Source organism: Plectropomus leopardus, chromosome 10 (assembly GCF_026936395.1).
Source record: "Plectropomus leopardus strain MGB_pleo_1.0 chromosome 10, ASM2693639v1, whole genome shotgun sequence".
Lineage (NCBI taxonomy): Eukaryota > Metazoa > Chordata > Actinopteri > Perciformes > Serranidae > Plectropomus > Plectropomus leopardus.
In genome coordinates, this window is record NC_142185.1 from 12456964 (window position 1) to 12484200 (window position 27237).

A 27237-nucleotide genomic window follows, 5' to 3' on the forward strand; every position below is an offset into this window, starting at 1 on the left:
GAATTTCTCAAGAGATTCACTGCAATCATTAAGACTCAATTGATGACCCCAACACTGAGAATGACCTTGTTTAAGGACTTTGCCATTTTCTGCTTTACTTGGACACTGGAACCATTCGAGTCTTATCTATGTATTAATGTGTTATTTACCACTTTTTGAAACAGCCGATTTTGTCCAAATCCCTTTTTAAAAGAACTGTTCAGGTTTTTTCTCATTGAATTTGTGCCATCCACAAATTGACCACTCACAATTATGACAATTACAACAGCATTTAATGGGACAAGAAAATTTGTATTCTAAATTGTTCTTGTGTATTGAAGTATTTTGCCTCTAAAACAAACACGTAAACGGGAATCAATTTATCATAATTTGTCCACCTTTAAGAAAAATATTTCTTATTGCAACTTCCTATTTTTTGGCCTTTTGTGAACATTAAACCTCCAGCTTATACAAGACACTGCTTCCAGAACATGACCTACCGCTTTGAAACTTATTACATCAATTTTGTCCTCCCTTCATTGGCTCAGAGTTCAAACCATGCTTAACTTCAAAGTCCCCTGATTAATTACAGGAGCTGGCACCATCTTATCTAGCTGACCTTATTGTTCTCCATATGCTACCTCCCCTCCCCTGGGGACACAGGGGAGGGGACAATTGCGCAATCGTTGTGTTCAGGTTCTCTTTTTACTCTCCTGGGCTCCGTAAGAGTGGTTGGAAGGTAAAAAGTGTATATGTGTATATGTTTGGCGATGAGATAAAAGTGAAATGGTGTATGTAAGGTGAATGCGTTGGGTGTGAACTGCCAAAAAGTGGGTCCTATAGCATTGTCTGGGGTGTTTGGTTGAGTTTGGCGTGGTTTTGCGTATTTGGACGGGCTCCAGCTGCCCAGCATTGTATTGCATGCAGTCTATGTATTGGAGAGATGCATGGAATTAATGTGGTGTAGGTGTGGTGTATATATGTGACCTGGTTTGCTGTCATGTGAGTCTCTTTTTCCTCTCTCCCTTGGAGGAGGGGTGTGTGTGGAGATTGGTGGAGTGGAGTGATTTTGGCCTAATAAAAGTTGGCCTTTGACCCCCTGTTAGGTGTCCAGCAACATACCGGGCCTTAGGCACAAGCTGTCCATAGTTACGTGTATATAAGCGTAAGCACATGTTAATGTGAAGTTGTTTAATCCATTTGGTATAGAACACTGCTGAGTTTGGAGATTTAGGGTGTTGTGGATGGTCTGGATGGTCTGGCTGCTCTATGCAGGACGGGAAACATTTGGCATAATTTCAGGTGCCAGGTCGATCTATATGAATAAATCACATGATTAGAAACACACAGATATACAATAAGGGGTGGAGAGGAAAAAAAACAAAAAAGGGGAATCACTAGTTTATGGGTGTTAAGAAAAATTAAACTGGGGAGGCAGGCTAAGATGGCTGAATCATGTCTTCAGGTGCAGTGTAATGCCTCCAGCTACACACAATCCAGTTCCAGAGGGATCATTTAAACATTTGATAAGGGATTTTGTCGACATGATCAGGCCTGTACAAGGTAAGCGGTACATGTTGGTGGTGGTGGATTGTTTTGGCAGGTGGGTTGAAGCGACACCCTCTAAACACAAAAATGCAGATACACGGGATGTGCTGCCCATTGAGCTAATGGCCCACAGGGGAAGTGCTAACGTGTAACGCCACAGGACCAAGCGAATATCTTGTCCAACCAAGGGTTCATGTGTCCTGTTTTGGTGATGTTTGGTATTTTTGTGTCATGTCGAGGCACCAGGGTCCGCTGGACCAAAGATCAGCGCTGCACCTGAAAGCCTCCGACCAAAGCTAAAGGCACAGGATTCTTGGGAAAAGGACACATGTGGCTTTAACTGGATGACGGATGCAGGAGCAACTCAGAGTACTCCAAGTACCCACACCGACATGAATAAAGACCCCCTCTAGAGATTGGCAGAGCATAATGGCTGGTATAGGTGAGTGCAGTACTCAGGACAGGGAAACAAGAAGACAGTGTTACATCTGCACCAGATCTAGGCCTGACCAGTTATATTTGTTAAACGCTCAGTACAGTTGGGAGGAGTGTGAGAAGGAGAAAGCAAGGTTGGCGCTTTGCTAGGAGGTATGAGGGTTTGGCATTGAGCCCAATGTTTGTTATTCTTAGAGGCACCTTCATATTCCTCATATGTAAATTTCCTTCTACCCAGAAAGATAACAAAATTAGGTACAAGGAGCTAAATGTGCGTGTGGCAAGGAAAAAGATATGCCAAGGGATGCCCAACGGAATCCCTTTAGTTCCCATAGGACAATTTGAGTCTTTTGAGAGGAATGGTGAAATAGATGTGAGTGTAGCTGGACAGCTGGACAGATGTAATTATATTTGGGATGTCACCGCTAATTGCACTTAAGATAACTTGTGTGCTGCAGACCAGTTTAAAGGACCAGTAAAAATGCTCAGTTAGTAGCAGTGGCAGACACGATTTGGTAGTGAGGAGCAAGACAGATCTATTCAACCCTTCCAATAGTGGACAGGGCGCTGTGCCAGGGTACAGGCAGTGCAGGACATAGTGGTCCTTCTAACTGAGGCCTAGGCAAACCAGAGTGAGGAACAGGATGAGACAAAAGTGTGTTTATTCAGCAACCAACAGTAACCAACAACAATTCATTAACTTCACGGATGAGGCATTAGAAGCACTGAGGGAGCAAGTTGCAGCCACCAGTGCCATGACATGGCAGAATCAATAAGTCTGGACTGGATGTTGGTGGAACAGGGTGCATTGTTTGCATTTTTTGGAGATTACTGTTGTACATTCATCCCAAATATCACTGGTAAGGAGGGGGCCTTTACAGAGGCCATGTACAAGCTTGAAGTCTCAGAGAGGAGGTTAAGAGTAATGCAGGAGCAGAGGTGGACTGGATGACCTGGTTAGAAGGGACTGAAGGAAAATGGGGAATGCAATTGATGAAGATGCGTTTGATGGTGTTGATTTGTCTCCTGGTCATGGGGATAGTGTAGTGTTGTTGTATTCCCGTAATGAGATCAGTCATAATCACAGGAGTGAGCCGCCAGATGGCTGGAAAGGGAGACAAAGATGTAGGCCAATATGCTCTAAACGATCTGCTCAAAACCACTGATGCTCTTGATGACGACAACATTGCGAGCGAGGAGGGGTCTGACAAAGGAAATGGAGCAGTGCTCTGTGTGATGTAGCTGGTCTGTGCATGCGGAAAAAGAAATGTGCCACCAAAGTCTACCAGCCATGGACAATTACAGAAGGACCCTTAAATTGGACACGCTAAGAAACAGCTATGCGTAGCTATGGCCAAAACTTGTATTTCGCTTGGGGGTGTACGCAAACCGCTGCCCATAAAAAGCAAAATAAATAAAGCGGTTTTGGGTTGGACACCCATTATGAAATCTTAATTATTCTGATGACAAGATGAGAGGAGTCAAATGGCGCCCTCCTCCACCAAATAACATGCCAAGTTACCAACAGACTTAAAGTAGGCAAAGTGCCTGAAGATCCAAAGACTGTATTTCTTAAACAACCACATGCACTCTCAGATTGCAAAGTACTGGTGTTTGTACAAAAAGGACAATTATACCTAAAACCCAGAAGACGAAAAGTCAATGGGTGAAAAAAGCTTTTCTACCAAGAATCACATCTTTGGAATAAACTGCGTCTTTTTTAAACAATCTTTAGCACATGGTCTCAAGAGTGTGGCAAAAGTGCATTTCCGGTGCGTCTAGCTTTTTGTTTCGCCAGTTAAATGGAACATAATCTGGGCAGAAACTCGAGGTGCAAGGGGCGAAAGGATTGCATTTAGCCCTTAATATAATCATTGGTGTGATTAAGGCAAAACATAATTCCAACCAATCGGAGTGTCATGTCTGATTTATTTTAAGAGCCAGGTGCACACCCACCGGTGCACTGCTGTTTTTATTGACAAGGCAGTCGGTTTTCTGTTGACAGTAAGGCAGTATGAGCAGTAATGTCACTGCAGAAAATATCATTTAAGCCACAAAACTGAAAACTATAAACTACTAAAAGGAAACAGAATTGCTCCTTGTGCAGAAATACACACACCATTGCTCATAGTGGGAAGTTGGACAGCAGCTCTGCTCTGCTGTCTGCTATTTTAACATTTTAGAGAATGTAATTAATGTTTTCTTTATTAATAATGTCACATTTAACTTATTCCATTTCCACATCCCTATGTGTCACAAGGAGAGCGTATAGGTGGGTTGTGAACCCACCTATGTATGTTATATTTGCATTATGTCCTCTTAATAGCACGAAAATACTGTGCCATTGACTTTAGACCAGGTTTTAAATGAGTCAACGGAGCAATCGCTTTTGGCTGCCTCAAAATAGCAAACCAAAGACAATGGGCCTGATGGGCCATTTTAACACCCAGACACCCATGGGTGCACAGACTGGCGCAAGTACATTTGCTACTGACACATCGTGAGTGCTAGCTATGAAAATGACAGCTGTGCTGAAACTAGCGATGACGGTTGCAATACGCTGTCTGAGGCTTTGTTCTGGGTGTAAGATGGAGCCCTTAGTTTTGCGTGTTAACATACATTTGGTAACTAGTATGAGTCACAAAGTACAGCTGAGGCTGACGGGAATCTCACCAGGTTTGTAGTTTTTGGTTATGAACCAAACTTTTAGACAATTGAGGTTCTGGTTGAATGATTATGCTAGATGACAAGTTAAGGGATCAGCAAAGTTATCACAAGTCATCCTGATGGTAACATGATTGCTGGTGTCAAATTTCATGGCAATTCATGCAATTGTTGCAGATACATTTCAAACAAAACCACAGGTGTCAACCTCACAAATCAGGAAAAGTCAAGAGGGTTCATCATCTGGGAACCACGTAAGCCTGTACACAGTTTCATTCATCAATCAAGTTAGAGCCAACTGCCATTTACCAACTGTCAAAATGGGGTTGGGTATTTTTTTCATCTTGTGAGTCTGTGCCTCTGAAGCTGTTTGTAGTACTTTACCAGGTGTTTATATGTCGGGCTCTCTGTGGACAGACTTTGACACCAAGATGATGTCACAAATGTGCAGGGAGGCTGGATGTAAGGCAGTAGGAAGTAGGGAAGGAGCCATCAGCTCCACCACCTTACACCCCTGGCCCACTTTAATTTTAAGTCATGGATAGGAGTTGCGGTTGGTGTGATACCATTTCAAGATGGTCTTCAGTTTATTCAGCATTAACTGACCGACCAACTGACAGACCAACATTGCAATCCCTAAAGCCAGACAGCATTGCTAAAAAATACCCAACATAATCATTAAAAGGACCTGTGAGTTTGCAGTATCACAGATTAAGTGAAGAGGAAACAACTCAAATAAGCAGAGCTGGACTTTTAAAGAATGTGCCATTCCCAAATCCTAGACATCACCTTGAAACCTCTGTAGTGATTTACTAAATTCAGTGGCAACTCCACTCATTGTTTGATATCCCGGACATTTCATCATTCATCTAAGAGGCTTTATCAGTTCTTTTGATTAAGAATGACTGCTGGGTGGACCCATGCATTTACACCTCTTTTCACACGTTTATCTTGGGATCATAAAGATAAGGAAGGTTATGTTGGTCCAGTGATGCAAAAACAACATACTGCTGTAATTGTGGTACAATTCCAGCTTGTGGCTTCTGTCACATGGCCTTCTTTTCTGTCTTCCTGTTGTTCTCTACCTTAAAAATGATGTCCAATAAGGGATAAATTAAACACAATCCAAAAAATAATTTTGCGTTTCACATAATTTTTTTTTTCTGGAAAATACAGTGACATTCAGTTGGGGAAGACAAACATCACCTCTAAAGTGATGAAAAGTGTATAAAATTTCATCACTCTGCTGAGGAGAAGACAAGCATTTAATAATACAGTAATAAATGATAACAAACATTCATTTAAAAAAAAAGGTTATTCATTGTTCCTATTAAATATTCATAAAGCTGCATCTCTGCCACATACTGCATGATCCAACTTGTGGAAATAGATGAATCCTGATTAAAACTAGACACGCCATTGTCAAACAGCTCACCGAAACCTGCAAATATGTCCTGAGAGCTACTGAAATGACATGAATTGGACATGACAAGATCAGCCCACGTCTTTGCCACTGATCAGATGGCCGTGACACAAGTGTTTGATTTCAACGCTCTCTTAAACAAAAGTGACAGTCTTAAATAAATGGATTCGATGAGACAAAAGATTTAAACACTGTTTCCCTCGCAACCTGCGAGCATCCTGGGATTATCAGAGTGGGAATCTGACTGGAGGGCAAGATGAATCCTATCAGCTGCTTATATATTCTGGGCTCTGCCTTGGAGCCTGTATCAGTAATTACATTTTATCAGGATTTGAGAGTCAAGGAGCCGATGAAGATCACAGCAGGACTAGAACATTTCTCTCGCAAAGATTTCACCAAGTTTGAACTGTGAAATGTGCAAAAAAGGAAAGATTGCAGTGTTTTATTTGCACGTTTCCACAATTTATTTGCATTTTTGTCCAGCTCTCCATGTACACACAATAGTAACACAAATAGCATGGTACTGTAAACAATGAGTGAACACACTTTTAGATCTTCTTGGATATAACCCAATGAAATCAGGTCGGGAGTGTTTGTTTTCTTTGTTTTATAATGGAAATGTGCCCAGATAACTTGTTAATTAGTTGATCCTGTTATCTAGAAATAATTAAAATCTCACCACTGGAGTTCACATTGACTTAACATTTACCATATGCCCTTTTGCTGGCCAAATATTAGAAACACCGCCTCAAAGAAACTACCCTAAAATGTTTTTGGCAACTTGTAAAAACAGAATCTTTGCAAGGCCACTCGGAGCACTTTCTGCCAAAATGGATCAAGCATGCCTACATACAAACAGCTGTTAAAATACAATCGTTACAACATGTAACAACCATATTTGCACAACCATTAAGATTATAGAGTTACGGGTAAAATACATTCAGAAGTTGGTCAGATAACACAAATCTTCAGTTTGTGGAGGCAGAAAAAAAACAGCTTCAAATCTAGTCAGTGTCAGAACCACCAAGTATTAGGAACGTAATTCTCCACTGGGTCGTATGAATATCGCACTGAAGGATCCATGTCCAAATGATAATAAATGGAAGTGCTTATGGTCCAATAAGATCTTTCCCTAGAAATCATGGATGTCTTGTAAACTCAGTGGAAATACTTTCAGGGCTGAATGAAAAAAAAAAAGGTAATCACTTTTGTGCGTGAGCTAGAGAATCTAGAAATCAGAGATAACCCACTTAATTAATACGTGCTCACAAATATTTGGTATTTGCTGTCTTTCATATTTGGAGCCCTGTCTTTGTGATGCAAAATAGAAAAAAAAAAAACGTAAAAAAGGGACACAATGCTGTCAAAAACCAGTTTCTCACTTTGTTCCGAGTAAGCTGACTTTGTTCTTGGCTGTAATAGTAAGAAATAAATGGTGTGAAAAGAAAATCAAGTATGACATCCTTTTGGATATATGCTCTAAAAACATACCACATGTGATCCAGTGGATAATTCATCATTTCTATTCTTGTATCTGCTTTGCTGATCAGTGCTTTTTGTTTTGCATTTAATGAAAGTGTGTATGAGGTACGAGCTTTATCATGCTGGTATTTGATAATTTGCATTAAAGGTATGGGTTTTTTTTTCCTGCTAATTCTTGACTGCATTTGGCAAAGCAGTCTGCCGTGTTTTGGAACCATATTCAACGGTTTTGAGGTTTGCCTCTTAATTTAGTCCTCAGTGGTCGAGATGTTTCTGAGGATCAGGGAAGAGGAATTACTGCATCCTTGTATCGTTAAACTCAAGGCAAGCCTACTTTTGGTTTCCACATATACACAACATATGGCATCATCAACAAAACACAATCTGACAGCAACAACTTGCAGTACAATTAAAACACTAGAAAAGTCATTTGAAAGGAAACAAAAAACAAAAAGTGAATCAGCACTAATGTAGTGCATAGAGCATCTTGCTTATTCTCAGAAAAATTCAAAAAAAGGCTGTTTGTTTACCCAAAAGGCGTGTGACATTTTCTTTTACAAAGATCCAGCACTGATGAGACAAAGTCAAATGCCAAATGTTCTGTTGTTCCGTCTTTGAATGTCATAAGCGACTGCTGACTCGAGATGTTTTGTCTCCCTCACAACACAAATACGAGACAAATAATCAGGTAGTCCTTCTGATTCTTGACACACACAAAAATTGACACCTGTGGATCCAGGTTGTCTTTGCCTTTTAGGGAGTCCTCATGACTTAATGTTTGCAAAACAGTGCTTCAACTGTGTGTTCACATTGCAAGCAGTTAAAAAAGAAACTAGAGGTCCATTTATTTCCTAGAGACATTCCGTCTCATTTCAGCTATGTTCGGCTTTGGCTCCTCCCCTTCTTTGAGGAGGAAAGTTTTGGGCTATATTGCCCTTCAGCAGCAAATCTTGTGCGATCTTCGCCATTGGTCCTCTGCATTTTTGCAATACAGTCGCCACAACAGCAAATAGTCACCCCAGCTTAAACTGGCCAGTCAACAACAATCTGCAGTCAGGAGTCTGTCTGAGGCGGAGCATGTCTTTGTGAGGTATAGCAGCCTGGTTACATATCCATGTCGCCGTCGTAAGCCAGAGTCAAGGGCTTCTGCGGCGGAGGAGATGTCTTCGTGGTTTTGGATGGCTTACTGAAATAAATAGACAAGAAAGAAAAGCTGACAGTGTATCTGACATAGCAGCAGGGCAGCCCAACTTGATTTCAGTCTTTTTACAAAGAATCCCATTATCTGATAGCAGCTGCACGCATCAGACAAAATACTGTGAGGGGTATAACTCATACTTGACAGGATTCTTTTTTCAAGGAAAGCAGATGGTTTAGAATTTGCCTTAGTTCTCAGTGCTCAGTGTGTTGTGTGTGGCCTACAATTGATTCTGTTCTTGAAATTTTGCATGGTGAGGAAAAAGCAATATACTACGTACCAGACCAGGAATGATAATGCAATAATGAAGAGTATTAAGATGAATCCAACAGCAGTCACGGCGTAAACCCACAGCTTTACTCTTCCATCTGTGCAATCAAAAAGCAGCAGTTTTAATACCAAGTTTGAAATATATTTACATCTTTTGTGTTGAGATCTTTAGAACTTTATTTCTCACATTTCAGAACAAAGAGGAAGGTTTATTCTCTTTTTAAACATATTGCAGAGGAGAATGACTTGACATTTTTGTGGTCCATTGAACTTTTTTTACACCATATAATGATGAGCCCAAGTAAAGACTTTGACCTAGAATGGATTCCACCCGCGGCCCAGTGATCCTAGATCTACAAAGGCAGGTTCAAAGGCAGCAATGATCTCAGACACACTGGTATAGCTGGAAGAGGATTTCCATTTCAGTACCTGGGCCAACAGGTCGTAAGGTCCACTCGTTGAAGAGGTCTTGGGCCTGAGACGGCCCAGGTTTTAATCTTCCAGAGTTGGTTTTCACATCAGCTTTCTTGTTGTTGTCCACCCCCGGGGTTCTGTTGCAGTAGTCCAAGAAGCCGTGCGTGGTCATCACTTCAGTGTAACCCTTCTCACACCCACACACTCCACTCTGCATTGAGGGGGGGTGAGAGAACATCATTTACAGCCAACACAATTGCTGCAAAACACTGCTGACAAAATGCTTTGCCATGTAGAGACACTACTCTGCTTTACTCGCTCAAAATGCTGGCTGCGATTAGCACAGGCTGATTTCTCCCAAACCTGACATTACACTGTGCTCCTCAGGGGGTAGATTACAGGTTTCCAGATTTGAAGACTGATAAAAATGAGCCTGAGCCAGGCCAAAGAAAGGCACACAAGAACTAAACGCACTGAACCACATCACAGCATTAACTTTTAATAATAATAACAATTTTTAATAATAACTAATATACAGCAGTACTCTGTGCAATTATTCAACTGAGCAATATTCTTAGGAAACTTTATTTATTTTGAACACCACCCTTGAATGCATCTAACATATAAAACCCCTCTGGTATATATTGTTTATATTTCTTATAATACTATATATATATTGTACTGTGCACTGTAGCATATTGCACATAGCCTTTTATTTTTCTAAATCTTCACAAACTAGTTTGTACATTGTCATGTAGCATAGGGCACAGACATGTATTTTTTGTTAAGTACATTCTTTTACACACTTTACATACTCAGCGTATTACACATATTTTGCATATTTAAATTTTTACATACTGGTGTAAATGTGCACATGTTTATATTTTTACTGATGTACATTTTTATTTTAGATTTTATTTATATCTGTATTTCATTTTATAGTTTTATGCATTCCTTATCTTAATACATTTGATTTTCATTGGGCTCTGATTTTTTAAGGCCTTTCATCTGCATTCGGCATCTGTGTCAAACATGTCACATGCTTCTTAAGCGCATCAGTGCTACAGTTTTGCATTTTTAAGTGCAGTTACGTGGACGGTACTCTGAGGGGCAGTAAAACTTCAAGCTTAGGCTATTCTTTGTCATTTTCAGGGCTTGTGCTTGTGTGCAGTTTTTGCCCCCATCAGTGTGTAGTCCCTTACTGACACTGAGCCCACATTCATTGGTTTTAATGTGATTATCCTTTAAATGCCTGTTCCTGACAATTAGAAATGTCATCTGTCACCATCCATTTCACTCTTCACCTGGATCGTGGCAGCAACAAGAAGCAGCAAAAAGCAGAGTGAGAATTAAAGAGATCACAGCTGCCTGATCAAAGTACGATGATCTTACCGGCGTGCAGTGTGAGAAGGGTTTAGTGCACGGAGGATGGCAGTGTCTGACCGTCGTCGGCTTTTTCTGCGGGAAACACCCCCCTGGAGGAAGACAACAGGTGCTTATTTCTGTTCCTTCAGCCATTGATCACTGAATGAATGTACTGTCACACCTGATTAATGGGCTCAGTTACCTATCAGAGTCCCTGATCAATCTGTGAACATTTTAATTCCAACATGGAAAATTGCATGTCAAAATATCAAAGAATAATGCCTTGGGTTTGAGCCTTCTCTACAGAGGGAGGTTATTCCTTCTGGGCTCATATTTGCCAGAAACACTTCCTTACAGCGATAAGATCACATTCCCCCACTATTTACAGCACATCAAGCTCGCCTAAAGCTTTTGTTCCCACAGCGCTATTACCTTTGTTCTGTTTCTCCACGCCCGCTTTTCTTCCCACAAATACAAATGCATGATTATATTTATATGGATTGTAAGCCTCCCAGCTCAGAGTCTGGCTTATTGATTACTTATGTTAAGAGGGAAAGGAGAAATCAATGCAGGCTGCACTGAGTATGGGCAGATCAAATAATGTGTTAAATTCAACTAGAACACTATACTAAAATTATTCTTTGTGTGTGTGTGCGTGTGTGTGCATGTGAGTGTGTACAAGACAGAGAGCTCACACTGCAGGGTGTCACGCACAATTTTGAAATGAGGCCATCCTATTTTCTTGCAGGGGGTAAAGTAACTGATTTGTAGGGTATAACCCGTATAAAGTATAACGACATTGTAAACTGAAATTATGCAAATCCATTTTTGTATCCACCCTTCTCGCTTGTTTCAAAATGTTTCAATTATCCCCTGAACCAACAAGGAAATCTAAATGTATTCCTAAACCACCTGCTACAGCCATCCCTGCCAAAATTACCGGCGTGACAGCTTTCTCAGATGAATGAGAAAAGATTCACTTACTGTCATGGCAACGCTTACAAATTCCCTTTTTGAGCAATCAAACAATCTGATATTGTAGCACATATCCATGTGATCCACACTGAATTGAAAAATGAGACCCCGTGCAGCTTTCCGCTGTTCACACTGATTCGGTTCAGTGAGGGGGAACAAAAACAGAACTGGGACACTTTCAGCTGCAGTGTGCATTAAGCCAGATATACATAGATATTCATATTTCTGCAATAATATGTGTGTGTTCCTACATGTGCTTTTGCGCGTTGCCCCTGGGGTGGCTGCAAGACATGGCAACTAATCACCTGTGACATTGACACCATCTGAGCGCTGACACCACACCGCTCGCTCATTGTTGCTCCATCCTCCTGTCCTCCACTGGTAACTGTGGCATTTCCCCCCTGTAGCAATGGCAGAGAGGCAGAGACGATGCTCATTAGCAGTTTGTGCTGGCCATCAAGCCCTGTCGTCAGGCTCCCTTGGACATTAAACACCACTTCTTTTTCAGCTATAAGGTAAGACATAATATGTTTGTAGTGAAGGAAAAAGGGCATCATTTTCTCTGAAGCAGTGTCTTTGGAGGAATGAGATGGTGTGAATTAGTTGGAAATGTATGAAAGTCTCTTATTTTTTTTAGAAAAGAAGCACTCTTATTTTCCTGAGGGGAGCTGTGGGGAAAGACTGAAGAGACGAACCGTCAAAGACACTTGAGCCCGAATTTATGCGTTAAAGAAAGTCTCACCACACATGTAGTGATAAATCTCACGGCAAGATTACGAACTGAAGAAACACCACAGGAAGGACCTTTTAAAGCAGTACGTAGATTAAAGCTACATTAAGCTACATGGCTGGGTAGTGTAATGATGAATGCCAAGTACCTGACAGTACATTATACATGCCACTTTAAAAAGCAATTATTAAAGAGAGAAAAGAGAGCTGGCAAGAGCCGAAATACTCGGTGGCTGATTAGATACATGAATGTATGTAAATGCAGCAATCAAAGAATTACAGGATTATTTGATGAAATAATGGAAACAACGGCAAGAAGTTGATGATGATATACAAAAATAAGATTTAGACAGACAGTTAAAAATTACTACTGCAGTAGAGATTCAAAAACAATGAATACAGGATTCCCTTGTGTAATACACACAGTCGCACTTTCATCAAAATTGGATAAGTATTGGAGCAGCCGTGTCCTTTCTATGTTCAAACACTAACACTTTAATAATAGCCTTTTTATCAATTTTGTCATTTTTGACCTGTGACACAGCTTCAATGATGACTTTGCTATTAAAACCACTGCCATTTACAGCAGAGACAGCCATTTAGAAAGCAATTTTTAAATTACCTTTTAACCTTTTACCTCCGTACAGAGAGGTTGAGAGTTATTGAAATCCAAAAGCTGCCTCTAATCCATAATATCTGTTATGAGCTGTGGCACTGTGTGGGCTGACGAGTTCTCTGTCACGGTTCAAATATTTCACTTGTGAATTCCCAAGGCCACACTGCCCCAATACACACTGATAAACATTGGATTGTGTTTTCAAGGTCAAAGGGATGAAAAAGAAATCTTTCTGTGGCTCTCCTGAGTTGGTCTGAAGTGTATTGAACGTTTAAAACGATTTCCACTTCATTGATCCATCTTCAGGACCAGAAGCCTTTGTTCTTGAATATCCAAGCTTAAGCAATACGTGGGACAAGGTTTTTTAAAACACGCACTAACTTGGCCTGATATGAGAGTCAATCTGCCCCACCTGACTCGCATTATTTATACCCAAATTTGCCCCCCAAGCCAGAGCTTAAAATTTCTGGTTATTACCGTTGCTAATCAACTTACTTTCTGTAAGTTGTATTGTATGTCATTTCCAGTAAAAACCACAATATAAAAGGCGTGTTTTCTCTTTATAAAGTATGATGTAGGAAGAACGCATGTACTCAGTACATGCTGTTTTCAAGATTTAAATATGTCAGACTTGAAAATGGAAACCCTGAGCACAGCAGCACTGATGACAAAGCTGCTTGCTGTGCTTGTTTGACAGAGACAGAGAAAGAGAGACAGAGTGAGGGACTGACAAAGACAGAAACATAAAGAGACACTGAAAGGGGAATCGAGGGTGGACTTTTTTTTTAACAATGTTTCTGTAAGATATTATTAACTTAGAGCACTGTTTTGTCCCTTGATCCATTTCTAACAAGCTTACTCGAACCGCTCGACTCACGCATCAACCCGTGTCAACCCACGCATCACCACCAAGCATTGTCCCTAGATTGTTTGTCCATTTATAAAGAGAATAAAGGTCAACTAAAACCAAGCTGCAGCCTCCAAGGCTGAAAAAATTAAGCCAATGCCCACGTGCCAAAAACTGCAGGTCCTTGAATGGCCACTTGAGGCTGGCTCCAAAAATGAAATCCTCCCATAGACCCCCATTTTAAATTCCCAATTTTACAACTGAATTTTTAACTTGAGCCTTTAAAATAGCACTCTACAAACCAATTGGTGACATCAGGGTAGCTATATGCCTATTTTTTTTTTTTTACAGTCTATGGTTCAAACCTAGTTTTTGCTGACCTCCAGTTTGTTTGGGGTCTTGGCTGCAGTGACATAAAGGGTTAGTCCAGTACACCCTGACACCACAGCTGGTATAAATGCCTTAAGGCATTCAATCCTAAGAGGTCTGTGCAACAATGCTTTTCATCTCATGAACAGATAGATTTCTAGGGTCTACTTAGGGTCAGCAAAGTAACATGTTAGCAAACAATTTTCTTATTTACATCACAAGCATGAACAAAGCAGCATTCATTTGTTTCTGTCCAAAATTCACTCTCCATTTAGCTGTTTTTGGACTCTACCAACTCCTGAGGGAAATATTTGGCTCTCAGCAGCAAGTCATTAGCTGTGTATGTCTGCTGTTTGGTGCTGAGCAGGTAGCGCACTGTGAGTTTATCAGAGCTTTTTCACTGAAAGCAATTGCAGGAACACAGAAACAATGAGTTAAAAGATGCTATAAACCTCCCGAGAGTGGAAGAGAACTGCAGAGTCGGGGGATAATTCAGCTCTTTTCAGATACAAGTAGTCATGTGATCCATTGTTGACGTATTAATATAGTTTCTTTAAGGAATTTCAAAGGTATTTTAAGGAATTTTGATTTAGGTGATTTAAAAAGAAAGAAAAGAAAACATGCATTCTGAACCTGTTTTTCTTCAATAAATAAATAAATTAAATTAAAATAGAGAGAAAAATAAATGAATGCCAGAAAAATTTAAGTGTCTTATAAAATTCGCCAATTTTTTTAAAAGAAAAAACACAAAAAATAAATAAATAAAAAACATGCCCTCCAGATCCAATACAAAACTACGGTAAAATATAAAATATAGTTATACATAAATATTAGGTTACTTCATCAGCTATAGAATATGAATTCACCATTATGATACATCAATGTAATTTAATTGATTACATGCAACAAATTTCCATGATTTTTTCCAAAACTTTCAATGACTTTTCCAGGCCTGGAAAATGAGATTGCTAGATTCGGTCACTTTTCCAATAAGATTTCCTCAGTACCTTTACAGGGCTGGGTCTCAAAGACTTGATGTGGGCAGCTGGCCTGGTTCTCCATGACCTGGATGATCACAGCTCTGGAGCGAGCTTGGCGACCGGTCGTCTCAAAACTCCGCCCCTCCAGGCAGGTCAGCTGGCAAGAGCTCCAAGACGACCACACAGTCAGATGACAGTCTCCTGAGGGCATAGAGACGCGAGAGAAAACATCACTGATAGGCACAACTTAATCAATAACACTAAGAGATTTTCTTTTCAGATACTTGAGGGTGGTTTATATGCAGCTTGCCAACACTATTTCAGGGAACAATTTATTGGCTCCCCTGCTAGCTCCAGGAACATTTAAAAGAGATCGGAAACAACTTCAGCACACATCGGCGGCTGATAATGTACTAAATGCACAAAAACAAATTACTCAGACAGCCCAGTGGGTATTCAGAAGTAATAGACCAACCAGAGTTATAAATTATACAATACGAGCTATAACTCTGAGCACAACTGTAAAAGCAACGCCCAGTACTGAAACATGTCTCCAAGGAGAAGGAAAAACATATTTGTTTTGGGAAATGTTTTGAGTGGATAAATGCTGGTTGATGAATTGTGAGGGTCTACAAATAGCACGTCAACACTCGTTTTCTTGAAGGTCAAGCATTAATATCCCATGTAATCCCTGATAGGGTCAGTTTGTAGTATTAATATCGCCCGCTGCCACAGCCCCTCAGCCAGAAGAACCCTCTGATTCTCTGCCCTGAATGCCCATTAGTGACTGTCTGTGGACTGACACGAATCATTATCGTTCATCCTTATACCGATCCACTCGATCAGTCCTTCCCTCATGCTGCGAAGCCTGTGGAAACACACTGTGGGTAAAGCCACAGGATGCAGCAATACACACACACACAAGTTCTGTGCATCACATACGTGTTGACAACCCTTCCCCCCGGCCCCCACACTGCGCCCGCCACCTTCACACCAACACACACATGGACACCAATACACACACATCTGCTCCGGCCATCAAACACTTCTGATCCTGAGCCAAGGCTCACAGCAAAGGCGGGCTGAGTGATGAATCAAGGCAAGGATCAGAGGAGAGAGCGAGACAGATGAGCAAAAGCAAGCACTGCAAGATGGTGTCTCTTCATAGCAAAAGCTAACAAGAGCCTCACATGGCCAGATCCATGACAGAGGGGATCAGAGTTCTCTTTTTTTATCAGATGATAATGATTCTGTTTCTCTTTTAAAATGACAAAAAACAATCTGATACATTGTGTTACTTTGGCTTACATTGCAACTAAGTTTGCCTGAGGATAATGGAGCTTTGTTATAGATTTTCAGTGTGAAACCTGATAGTGACGAGTGAAGCAGGTCAATGCGGTCAGCTGGCCATCGGCTCCCTTGATAACAGCACATGTTACATACATCCACACTGTGGCTTAAAAATAGATAAAAGAAAAAAAAAGCACTTGCTGGCAACACTGAATGACAGTTGACTATGATCTGCTGGCTTCCTGTTGCTGTGGTGATTTAAATTATGATCAAATTGATGTTGATGGATACAATTTAAAATCATGGTGATGCTTCATGCTATAGCTCCTGTATGTATTTGCCACAATAGTCAGTTAAATGCAAAGTGTAAGGGTTAAATTTCAATGTTTTCCTAAATATCAAAATTTCTAAAATGCTGCATTTGTTTTTGTCAGTACAATCTCTTTTTTTTTTAAATTCATGACATCGTGATCATCATTGTTGTTAAATGCTACATTAAATGTTATCTGTCATACACATGCTGAAATAATATAATATGAAGTATTTTTTTACCGTCTAAAGCCATGCTCAATGAAACCTTTGAATTTATTTTATGTTAAAAGTAGTGATGGTAAGAAAATAAATGGAAATTTTTTAATGAAATGAAAATAAAATTTAAAAAACATTTTTGAAGTACTGTAATAGTAAGCATCTAGAATAAATACTTGGTACACTGACATAATACATACTTTATAACAGTAAATGATCTGTAATTTTTATATATTTTTTTCTTTCTGTTTTAACATTGCCATCAATTCCACCCTAACTGTTTGGTAGATGCCAATATTTAAAAACTATGGGGTCTGTTACAAAACAAAACAAAAAAAAGATTGATTTTTGTTATTATAGCCCAGGGAAAAAAAGCTGCAAAGAAAAAAAAATCCACTGCTTTTTCCTTAGTGAGTTACTTTAAAGGGTTAATGTTCTGGTGGAAGAGCTCCATCAGGAATTAATTTAGCATTGCTTTGTTCACTGTCTACTTGAACAACGAAGGAGACTAAAACAACAGGGATATAAAGTTTCACTAAAGTTTTCACTATCAAGTCTTCTCCCCTGTTAAGGTACAGCAGACAGGCACTCTGCCAGCACTGCTGCACTTTTATCATTATCCATCACAGAAAGCAGTGTGCATGTAGTTTGATGTGCACAGCAAACTGCCAACAGTTTATGCAGTAACACTGTTGAAACTGCAAGAGAAACAAGTTGATCTGACACATGTCGCCAGCAGTGGCTGCAGCTGCACAGTGGGCCAGCTCGCACTGCTGGATAGATTTAAGCACTTAAGCACATGAGCATGCAGGTCCATTATGTGCCATTTCTGTGTTATTAGCACCTGATTTACTGACTAATTACTGACCCGATCTTAAATCATGCGGTTTAATGGTGTAATTTGTTTAGGATCAAAACGCCGTGATGCACCTGTGACAAACCATGTCCTCATTTGGTGGCAACAATGAAACATGTTATACAAGTTATACAGTTTGAGAAACAACTGTAAAACTGAACAAAGTCATAGCATAAGGTGCAAATACAGTGTCAATGGCAGGGAAAAATATAATAATTATATGGCTATTATAGTGATGTTACAAATTACATAAAGTCACAAAGCACCAGAAGTGGGACCAGGTAATTTTTTTGCATGTCACAAGTAAGTCTCAGGTCTTTGCAATCAAGTCTCAAGTCAAGTCCCCGTTTAAGACAGGCAAGTCCCGAATTAAGTCCCATATTAAGTCAAGAAAAATTAGATAGGAAAGTCCTGAGTAAACAGGCATGTCCCCAGTGTAGTTCAATGTTAAGACAAGCAAGTCCCAAGCCCTAAACCTTGAGTTTCTTGTTTTAAATAGTCATAATGCCATGCCATTTTCGCAGCAGGGTAATAATATATGAATTCACAAAAATCACAAATGCTTTTTCATATTCGTATTTATTTTGTTAAACAAGTTTGTTAAAACTAGTGTGACTTACTCATAAAAATGAGTCATTGGTGTTTAAGTCCAATTAAAGTTGCAGGTCTTTTTTGACAATGGCAACTCAGTAAAGTCATGAAAATTGAGACTTAAGTCCTCTGCAAAGTTGTGTATGTTGAGCTCGCTCACAGTTATGTTTTAAGAGACAATAAGTATATCACAGAATATTATAAAGGGCTTAATGCTAAGTTAGGTGTTACATTTTAAGGATTTTAAATAATTCTTAGTGTTTACCACCAGTACACTGCCTTTATTTCTGATGCAGTTTTGCTAAATAAACCCAGACCACATCTCCAGCTTCAATGAAAAAAACATGTAATGAGGACAATCAACAGCCAGTTTCAGCTTGTTATTATTAGCTAACTGAATAACCACTTAAAACATATATTTATTTTATGGCATATGATGCAAATTTCCTTATTTTTTAAGATGACAGGCCAGTTGTTTTTTTCTATCCAGGAACTCAAAGCAAACATGATTTGCTTACATGATTTACTTTTCTCCAGTCTGCTGGATCTTAGCAGTGGACCATTACCTAACAGGTCTCAAATAAAGTTTTGCTAAACTGTGATGAGGTTCACAACATGAGTAGCTCATTTGGCTGGTAGAGGGACAACACATGCAGCTCATCATTTCCAAGCAGCCCAAACTTGTAAGTCTAGTATCTCTGGGTGCCAACGCTGCTTTTACTGCCAGCCCACACTGCCATGCCTGCTCTCAGTGCCACATGATTTGCTGCCATCACCTTGTAAAATCATCATTCTAAATTAAATATTCATCAGTATAATGCAAATGAGAATTACCGTAAGATTGAATAAACCTAATTTTGTTTTACTATCCAAAAGCTGTTTTTACTTAAAACTAGTTTAATTCAGTTGTGGCATTATTGCTGTTGGAAAATCATTGCTTTCGCACTGGCACACACGCTCTCTGCTTGCAGACTTCTCACAGCTGTTAATCATTAATTGTTTCAGTTAGCACAGGGTGATTTTTCACTCCTTATGTATTTCTGGGTTGTTACATAATGAAGTGTAAGAAATCAATAGCGCTGTCAAGTAATTGATCGTAATTTCTGTCTCTCTTTTAGTTACTCAATATTGACTTTTGTGGCATTGATGTTCTTTGGTACAGTAATAACAAAAAAATGTGAACTTTCTTCAGGCCAAGTGGACATTGTGTCTTTTTCCCCTAAGTTGTTATTGAACTTGTTCGACCAGCTAATGTAGAGCTAAAAGGGTCATTAGTTAACCTATGACTTTTATGGATTTTGTAATCATTATTTAGCAGAGGAAAATGTCAACCAATTGGGAGAGGGGACAGTGTATTGGCAGATTCCAGCAAATGAGTTTGCGTTCTAAAACAAGACCATTGATTATGAAGCAAGTAACCCAGGCCAAATACTTATTGGCAAATATGATTTCAAAATGACCATAGTGATAAATATTTCATTGAATTGTAAAGTTTTGCCTTATATAAGCCAATAACTAAGTTATAACATAAGGAATATATCAAGCAATTACATTCATAATAACACTTTATATACTAAATGAAGATACATACGATAAACAAAGATATTAATCTATAATATCTGAGTGCAGCCTTACCTGGGCAGGGGACAAAGCAGGGCTGCTCCATCTCCTGTTGTATCCACTGCATCAATTTGTCTCCACAAAGCTCCTCCTCCACTGGTTGAGGGGGAGATTCAGGCCCGTCGCTCCGATGGACGACACATGACAGGTTCCTTTTTCGAAGCCCCTCGCCACAATCTGCACCCTGCATGAACACACACACACACGTGCACACGTGCGCGCAGTTTTAACTGAAAGCATCAGATGCTACTTTTAATTCCTTTCCTGTATAAATAAATAAATTATTGAGTCCCAAAGATTACATCGGAAGAAAAAAATAGATGGTGGGGAAAAAAATGTAAATCCCTGGTGCAAGATTCTGGGGACAATTTCTTTCCACCAACTATTTTTTTTTCCATCTAATCTTTTTTTCACCATCCTTTCTTGTTCACCATCAAATCATTTTTGCACCATCATTTTTCTCCACCATCAAATTTTGTGCCATCATAATGTTTTTTTCACCATCTCAATTTCACTCCACAATCGATTTTTTTGACCAGCAAAAAAAAAAACATTTTTGACCAAAAATTTTCCACCATCTTTTTTTGTATTCTTCCCCATGTCCCTTTAGGGGCTCTGTAATAAATAAAATGAAATTAAATGAAACTTTGTGCCACCTCCAATCAGATATGCACAGTGCAGCTCATACCTCTACAGTGCATGGAGACCAGTCACTCAGCCACCACGTATAGCAAGGCCTTATGGGACATGGCTTGGTCTGGGTGAGTTGGTTGGGACAGGGCCGACCCTCCTCGTGAGCCTCCTGCAGGATTCTCCGGGTGCGTACAGACTGACCTGCAAAACATCAGTGCAGAAAACCTATCAGAGGAGGCTCAAGTGTGTTTACAAACTGCATGACTAGAGCTCCAATGGTCAAGCTGAAAACTTTGTATGCATTAATCTCAAATATAGTAGCATTCAGGGCCATTAATAATATGACAAACTCTGTGAATAAAGAATAAAAACACTGCGGGAATTAAGTTACTAAACTGCATGTGAGTCAGGGCGAGAGAGATAAATGCATCATTGCACAAACATCATAAAACAACAGCTCAAAAAACAAGTGGCTGGAATGAATGATGATCGTCTATTTAGGAGTGAGAAGAGGCTGTGCCTTCTTTTTGGCCCATTAATATGTTTTCTTTTTGACAAAGAGGGATTACATTACACATTATCATGCCAGGTGACACTTTATGCTGAGAAGCAATAGTTTCACACACAAGTGCTGTGTTCAAGTGAGACATTAATAAAGAGTGGAAGGAGAAATTTGGTAAATAGAAACAGCAGCGGCCACAGAGTGGGTTTGATATGTTGTAAGAGCTCATGGGTGCTGTGAGGCTTAGTGACAGCATGGCCTCCATCAGCCATCCAGTTAAGACAGAAGCCATGAATTTGTGTTACGCCAGGGGAGATGCCGAGCTCCGTGGGCCCCAGGCACATACGCAGCAAAAAGGACGTTCAGCTCTGCCATCTCAAAAATCAAACCAAAACATTAGTGCTCCCATGGCGTCCTGACAGAACAAGATCCTTGCGTTGCCTGACACAGATACGACGCAAATCCCTCATCAAGGCTGACAGATGTGTTTCACAATGTGTGAGAATGAACTGAGAGAGTGGCAGGAACAGAGTCACAGCAGCAGTGCCGGAGCAGACAGAGACTTGAGTTTGAATCCCCAGATGAAAGCCTGTGAAAGTGTGAGCTTATTGGAATGAGGGGTTAACTGTGAGGAGATGGATAGCCAACGACAAATTAAATTTAATGAACCTAAGAAGATACTGTTGAGTCTCTCTAATTAAGAGAATAACAAGCTTTCTCTCTGGGAGATTGGCTTTGGGAGGCCTTGGAAACAATGTACAGTATGCATCCAGGTTAAATCATTAAATCCTGTATAAGGCATAAGGTTATAACATGACTTTCTCAAAGTGATGGCAAGCATGCCACAGGTTTGTGATTACTAATTGCATTTTTTTAAATCAAGCAGAGGAAAGGTTTATATTTTATTTAGGAACACTAAATACTTTATGAGGACCATAAAGGTGAGCTGTATAAAATTTAGCTTAAATAAACCTGCTGCTTTTTGAATATAACCTCGTAAAACAAAGTTGCAGGTGTTAATTAACAAAATGGGGCTTTGTACAGAATGATAAGTGGAAATATTAATATATACATTGCTGAAAAAATGAAAAAGAAATACCAGCACACAGTTTCTCTGTATAATAAGGCTGTGGATTACACATACTCGTAAATATTTTAATGCATTTAAATGTATTCATGCCCAATTCTACATCTTGGTGAATGCCTGAGTGGAAGGAATAATGAGGCGCTGCACATGTGCTCGACTCTGTGTCTGTTTATCAGGTTTGTGTTCCCATTGGTGTGAGTAAAGTTTGTTTGCTTGTTTGTTTACCTTGGTAACCACACGTGTGCGAGCATTCCGCCCACGGTGACCAGTCCGAGAGTATACAGCTAACAGGACAGTCGACCACGCAGCTCTCCGACAGGTTCCACTTGTTGATCAGACCAAACTGTAGAAAAAGAGTGCAGAGCTGTTGAGGAAGGCCAGTCAATTATTTCAGCTAACAAGAAAGACTGAGCGCCCACATTTCCATGTTCTAAATAAGCTGCAGTTCATTTTAGGACAGTGGAGATGATAATTTTATCATTAACTTTGCTTTCAAATGTTACTGTGCTACAGTCCCTAATTTTTTGAGAGAATCACATTGTTAATGTACATTGAATTAAACACAGAAGCGACAACATCTTCACTCAGTGTGTAATAAGATTCTGGATATACCAGATGTCAACTCCAGCTTATTAAACAAGACTGATATCCAGTTTACAGCCCACCAGTGGGAAATGTTGGAGCAAATGTTATTGTATTTACAATAACTTTTAGCATTTTTAAGACCACCATCTATCTTTGCACAATTAAGTCAGGGCAATAAAGTTACGTTGTGTTGGGCTTGGTGGGACACTACCAAGTGAAGCATAAGGTTGTTAGGAAATTAGGGAAATTTTTACTCAAAGAGACAGTTCACCCTTAAATTCAAAATACATATATTTTCTCAAGTGCTCTAGTTTAGATTGTTTTGGTATGAGCTGCTGATTGTTGTATATATTGGCCGTAGAGATGTCTACCTTCTCTCCATCATCATGGAACTATATGGCACTCAACTTGTGATGCTCAAAGCAGCAAAAAAATACATTTGAAAAACCAAACAGCAATGTCCCTTCCAGAAATCATCACCTGGTTACTCAGTTTCATGATGGAACTTTTTTCTTTCTAACGAACTACCCCTGCCAACCATATCACTATGCTAAATAAAGCGTAGTGATATGGTTGGCTAGCTTACCTAGCACCACTGTGCTAGCTAACATTACAGCTCAGCAGAGGAAGACGCCATTAATGTCTACAGCTCACACTGTCACGAGCACATGACTCACATTAGTGAGTAGATGCAAGCTTGCTACTGCACAATGTTACTGTTTGTGGGTGTAGTTTGGTGGTAAGAAAGTAGTTCCTACATGATGCTGCTCAAAACAAGGTCTGTGGATTATCTTGAGTAATTAGGTCATGATTTCTGGAAAGAGATGTTGCTTTTAAAATATGATTTTTTGGCACTTTGAGCACCACAAGCCGAGTGCCATCTAGTTCCATTATATTGGAGAGAAGGCAGACATGTCTACGGCCAATATTTACACGACTTTACAACCCACGCCAAAGCAATTTCTATTATTAGATAGCACAACAGGTAAGAGGAAAAACATGTATTTTTGATTTTGGGGTGAACTGTCCCTTTTAACAAATTGAGCAACTGGGGGTTTCCAAAATGTAAGCCAATGGGAACAAAAGAGGAAATGGGGTGCTGCAACCTTGATCAACATCTCATACTTAAAAAAATAAATAAAAATCCCCACAAAATCAACAGCCAACTTATATTTCCTTTTCCTTAGTGAAAGTATATTATACAATACCTTTTTTGTAGTAACATTATTCTTCTATAACTACAACTGTATGATCAAAACTTTAAACTGTGGCAGGCCATTATTAGAACCGAATGTCTGACTATATAGAGACTACCTGCTCGCACTTCTGCAGCTCCACTATCTTGCCATCGCTGCGAACACAGTCCACGAGACGCAACCGTGACCCCTGACCACAGATGGCATTTCCACTCAGCTGGCACGTACTCCAGTCTGCAATACACACACACACGCACACAGACACACAGACACACAGAAACATGCGTGCACATTAGACTTACTGTCAGATCAGTTTGTATGACCATGCCAGCAGGAAAACTGTCAGTTTTAACCAGCAGCATTGTGCCTAACTCATATGATTTTATTTTAGGAACTTCTACTTATGTCAAACTTGTCTCACACAAGCAAATTTGGCCAAGCACACACACCTTGCTTAACATTAGAGTTCAATACATTCGCATTGAGATTGAAAAGTCTATACTGTTAACCACTGAGAGCTGCCCTGTCTCAACTCATCCACATGTAACTCAGGCGTGATGTGCAGATCATCCTACCCGAGGCTCTGTACTGGTAGGAGAAGCAGGTGCTGTTGAGGACACATGGCTCAGACTGAACCAACTCTGGACAGGCCGACTTTTCAGAGGATGGGAGGCGGAGGATGTGTCTGCTCCTGTTCCTTGCTGTTCCTTGGTCACACTGCTGCACAACAGCATGGAAACACACACACACACACACACACACACACACACACACACACACACACACACACACACACACACACACACACAAAAGACACTGTCAAAAGTGCAAGTTTATTTTCACAATGGGCATATGATGAAGCTGGTTGGATTTAATGGGTCCTTCAGCGAGCAAAAGGAACTGAAAGCCGTCTTTTGCATTTACATTTACTGACTAATACATTAGAATTAAATTAAATTTATTTAGGAGTTAGGAATTACTGTGCTAATTTGCGGAAAAATAACAGAACTACATTGAACTCCAAATTCAGGTTTACACTAGACAGGCTGCAGAAATCCATTACACTGTACACAGGTTTCTAATAATGTCTTCCTATGACGAAAAACTTTTGTTAAAAAACATAAAACAATGAACTGAAAAATAACAGTACAGTACAGTTTTTCTGCATTGTTAACACTCATTTATTATTTATTGTCTTTATGAATACAACTGAGGATTTTGCTCTAAATCACAACTCACTTTAGAGCAATGTCCCTTGTCCAATTTAATTCATCCATATCTGAATGGTAGCTGAGTTGCACAACATGATTTTCAAACATGAAAAATTGATTTTGAATTGTGGGGGAAAGAGGGAGGGAATGGGTCTTAGTATTTCATCATTGGTCATCACTAGGGTAGAGAAGAAAATCAGCAAATGTAATATTTTGTGCACATTAAGTCTCAAGGCCAGCTGTTGATGTGCAGTAGCTAAATTTGATAGAAAGCATCTCATTTTTCTTTGAAACTATTCTTTTGGTCTCTGACAACATTTAATGAAAGAAGAACAAATCAAATGATCCGTTCAAGGTGAGACCCTTCTCTTCTCTTTACTTTGGTGCTATCAAAACACACAGTAACCTTACTTCAAACACGTTGTGTCTTCTTTGAACGAAATCTACCAAATATAGTGTTTGTGAAGATGTGATTAAAACTACAAGCTGCAATTGCTGCTCATCCAAAATCATTTTCTTGTTTTGAGGAAGATATTTTTGAATGATTTAAAAACAGAGTGACTGTCAGCTTAATGACTTTCATCTCCCTCTTGAGCATTGTTTAAATTACATTGTGTAATTAAAAAAATATTGATGTTAAGAGGATTAATTTGTTCTTTCCTGAGACAGAATCCAGTAGATTACCTAACAACAATAACAAAATCCAACAATGGTTTTTAAAATGCCACTAAATAACTGCTGTGGGTGAGCTAAAAATATCTAGTGAGTTGCTACACAGATCAAATAATACCGATTATACTCTTAAAGCCATGAAGAGATTATATCTTATTAGAGGGAAAGATGTTCTGAGTTAGTGAAGCAACTTTGGAAATTATGTTTGAGAACCATTTTAAAATAAGTGTATCTTTTAATGCAATCAAATGTTATTAAAACTTAGAAATAAAGGAGAACTATCTTTTAACAATTGTATAAATTAAGCATTGCCTTCCCCCCTTGTCTACACAAGCTGAGCCTTTTCTGGAAAGAACTAAAGGCAATTACAATCCACTCAAAAAGTTGTATATACTAAATCCAATTTGAATGCTAAACCAAAAGAATACCAGCCCAGCCTCATTATGCTTCTTTTCCAAATCGAACCTCATCATCCAAACTCTCTTTTAATATGTTAGTCTTGTGTCACCAGTTTTCACTGTGGTAACCTGTGAAGTGATCATGCCAGTTTTAATGTGTGTCATGTTGGGCTTGGAATTATAAACTAAGTGAACCAGCCCTCCTAAATTTGTTTTGCTTTTTAAATAATTACTTTTTGGTGTTTTTTTTTCCCATTTGTAGCGATCCATTTCTGCACTCAAAAGTATAAAAAACAAGTCATTTTTTTCTCTCTTACAACACATTGTGAAATAACTGTGATGTATTATATTGATAGCTTTCCATAGTTATGACTAGGTATTCCAGAAGTTTGCACTGAAGCTCCATTTTTTTATGTCAAAATACAGTGGCTCCTTTGTGATTCTCTTCAAAAAACAAGTGTTGTTTTGGTGAGAATGGGCTGAACTTTCTACACTATGGTAGGCGATGCAAATTCACTGACACAAATCTGTACAAACGTCCTCTTATATCCCCACCTGAAGCCTTAGAAAGAACTAGAACACCTGTTTGAATGTAATTCAAGATTATTTGACATATATACGGTTACTGCTGTCTTCAGTGTGCCATAAATGCTGCATTTTCAGGCTGAATGTCTAAATAATCTGGTAAAGCAGGCAAACTGGAAGAAACCTGAATTTACTGTAGTATCAACTTTATAGGCGCAGCAGAAGGCAGATGAAAACGAGTGTGACATT

General features: G+C 39.5%; 1 protein-coding gene across 1 annotated transcript in view; it reads right to left on the reverse strand.

The window, feature by feature from the left end:
• Positions 1–6489: 6489 nt before the first annotated feature.
• The window catches only part of thsd7ba (thrombospondin, type I, domain containing 7Ba), a 241697-nt gene continuing 220949 nt past the window's right edge, over positions 6490–27237 (reverse strand). The window contains exons 21-31 of the mRNA XM_088083067.1: positions 24758–24902; positions 24301–24416; positions 22627–22744; positions 20868–21013; positions 20195–20363; positions 15322–15495; positions 12059–12154; positions 10806–10888; positions 9429–9624; positions 9010–9097; positions 6490–8717 (exon numbers count right to left, since the gene is read on the reverse strand). Of these exons, the coding sequence (XP_087939193.1) occupies positions 8636–8717; positions 9010–9097; positions 9429–9624; positions 10806–10888; positions 12059–12154; positions 15322–15495; positions 20195–20363; positions 20868–21013; positions 22627–22744; positions 24301–24416; positions 24758–24902 (1413 nt within the window). The 3' untranslated portion in view covers positions 6490–8635. The remainder of the gene's footprint in view (positions 8718–9009; positions 9098–9428; positions 9625–10805; positions 10889–12058; positions 12155–15321; positions 15496–20194; positions 20364–20867; positions 21014–22626; positions 22745–24300; positions 24417–24757; positions 24903–27237) is intronic.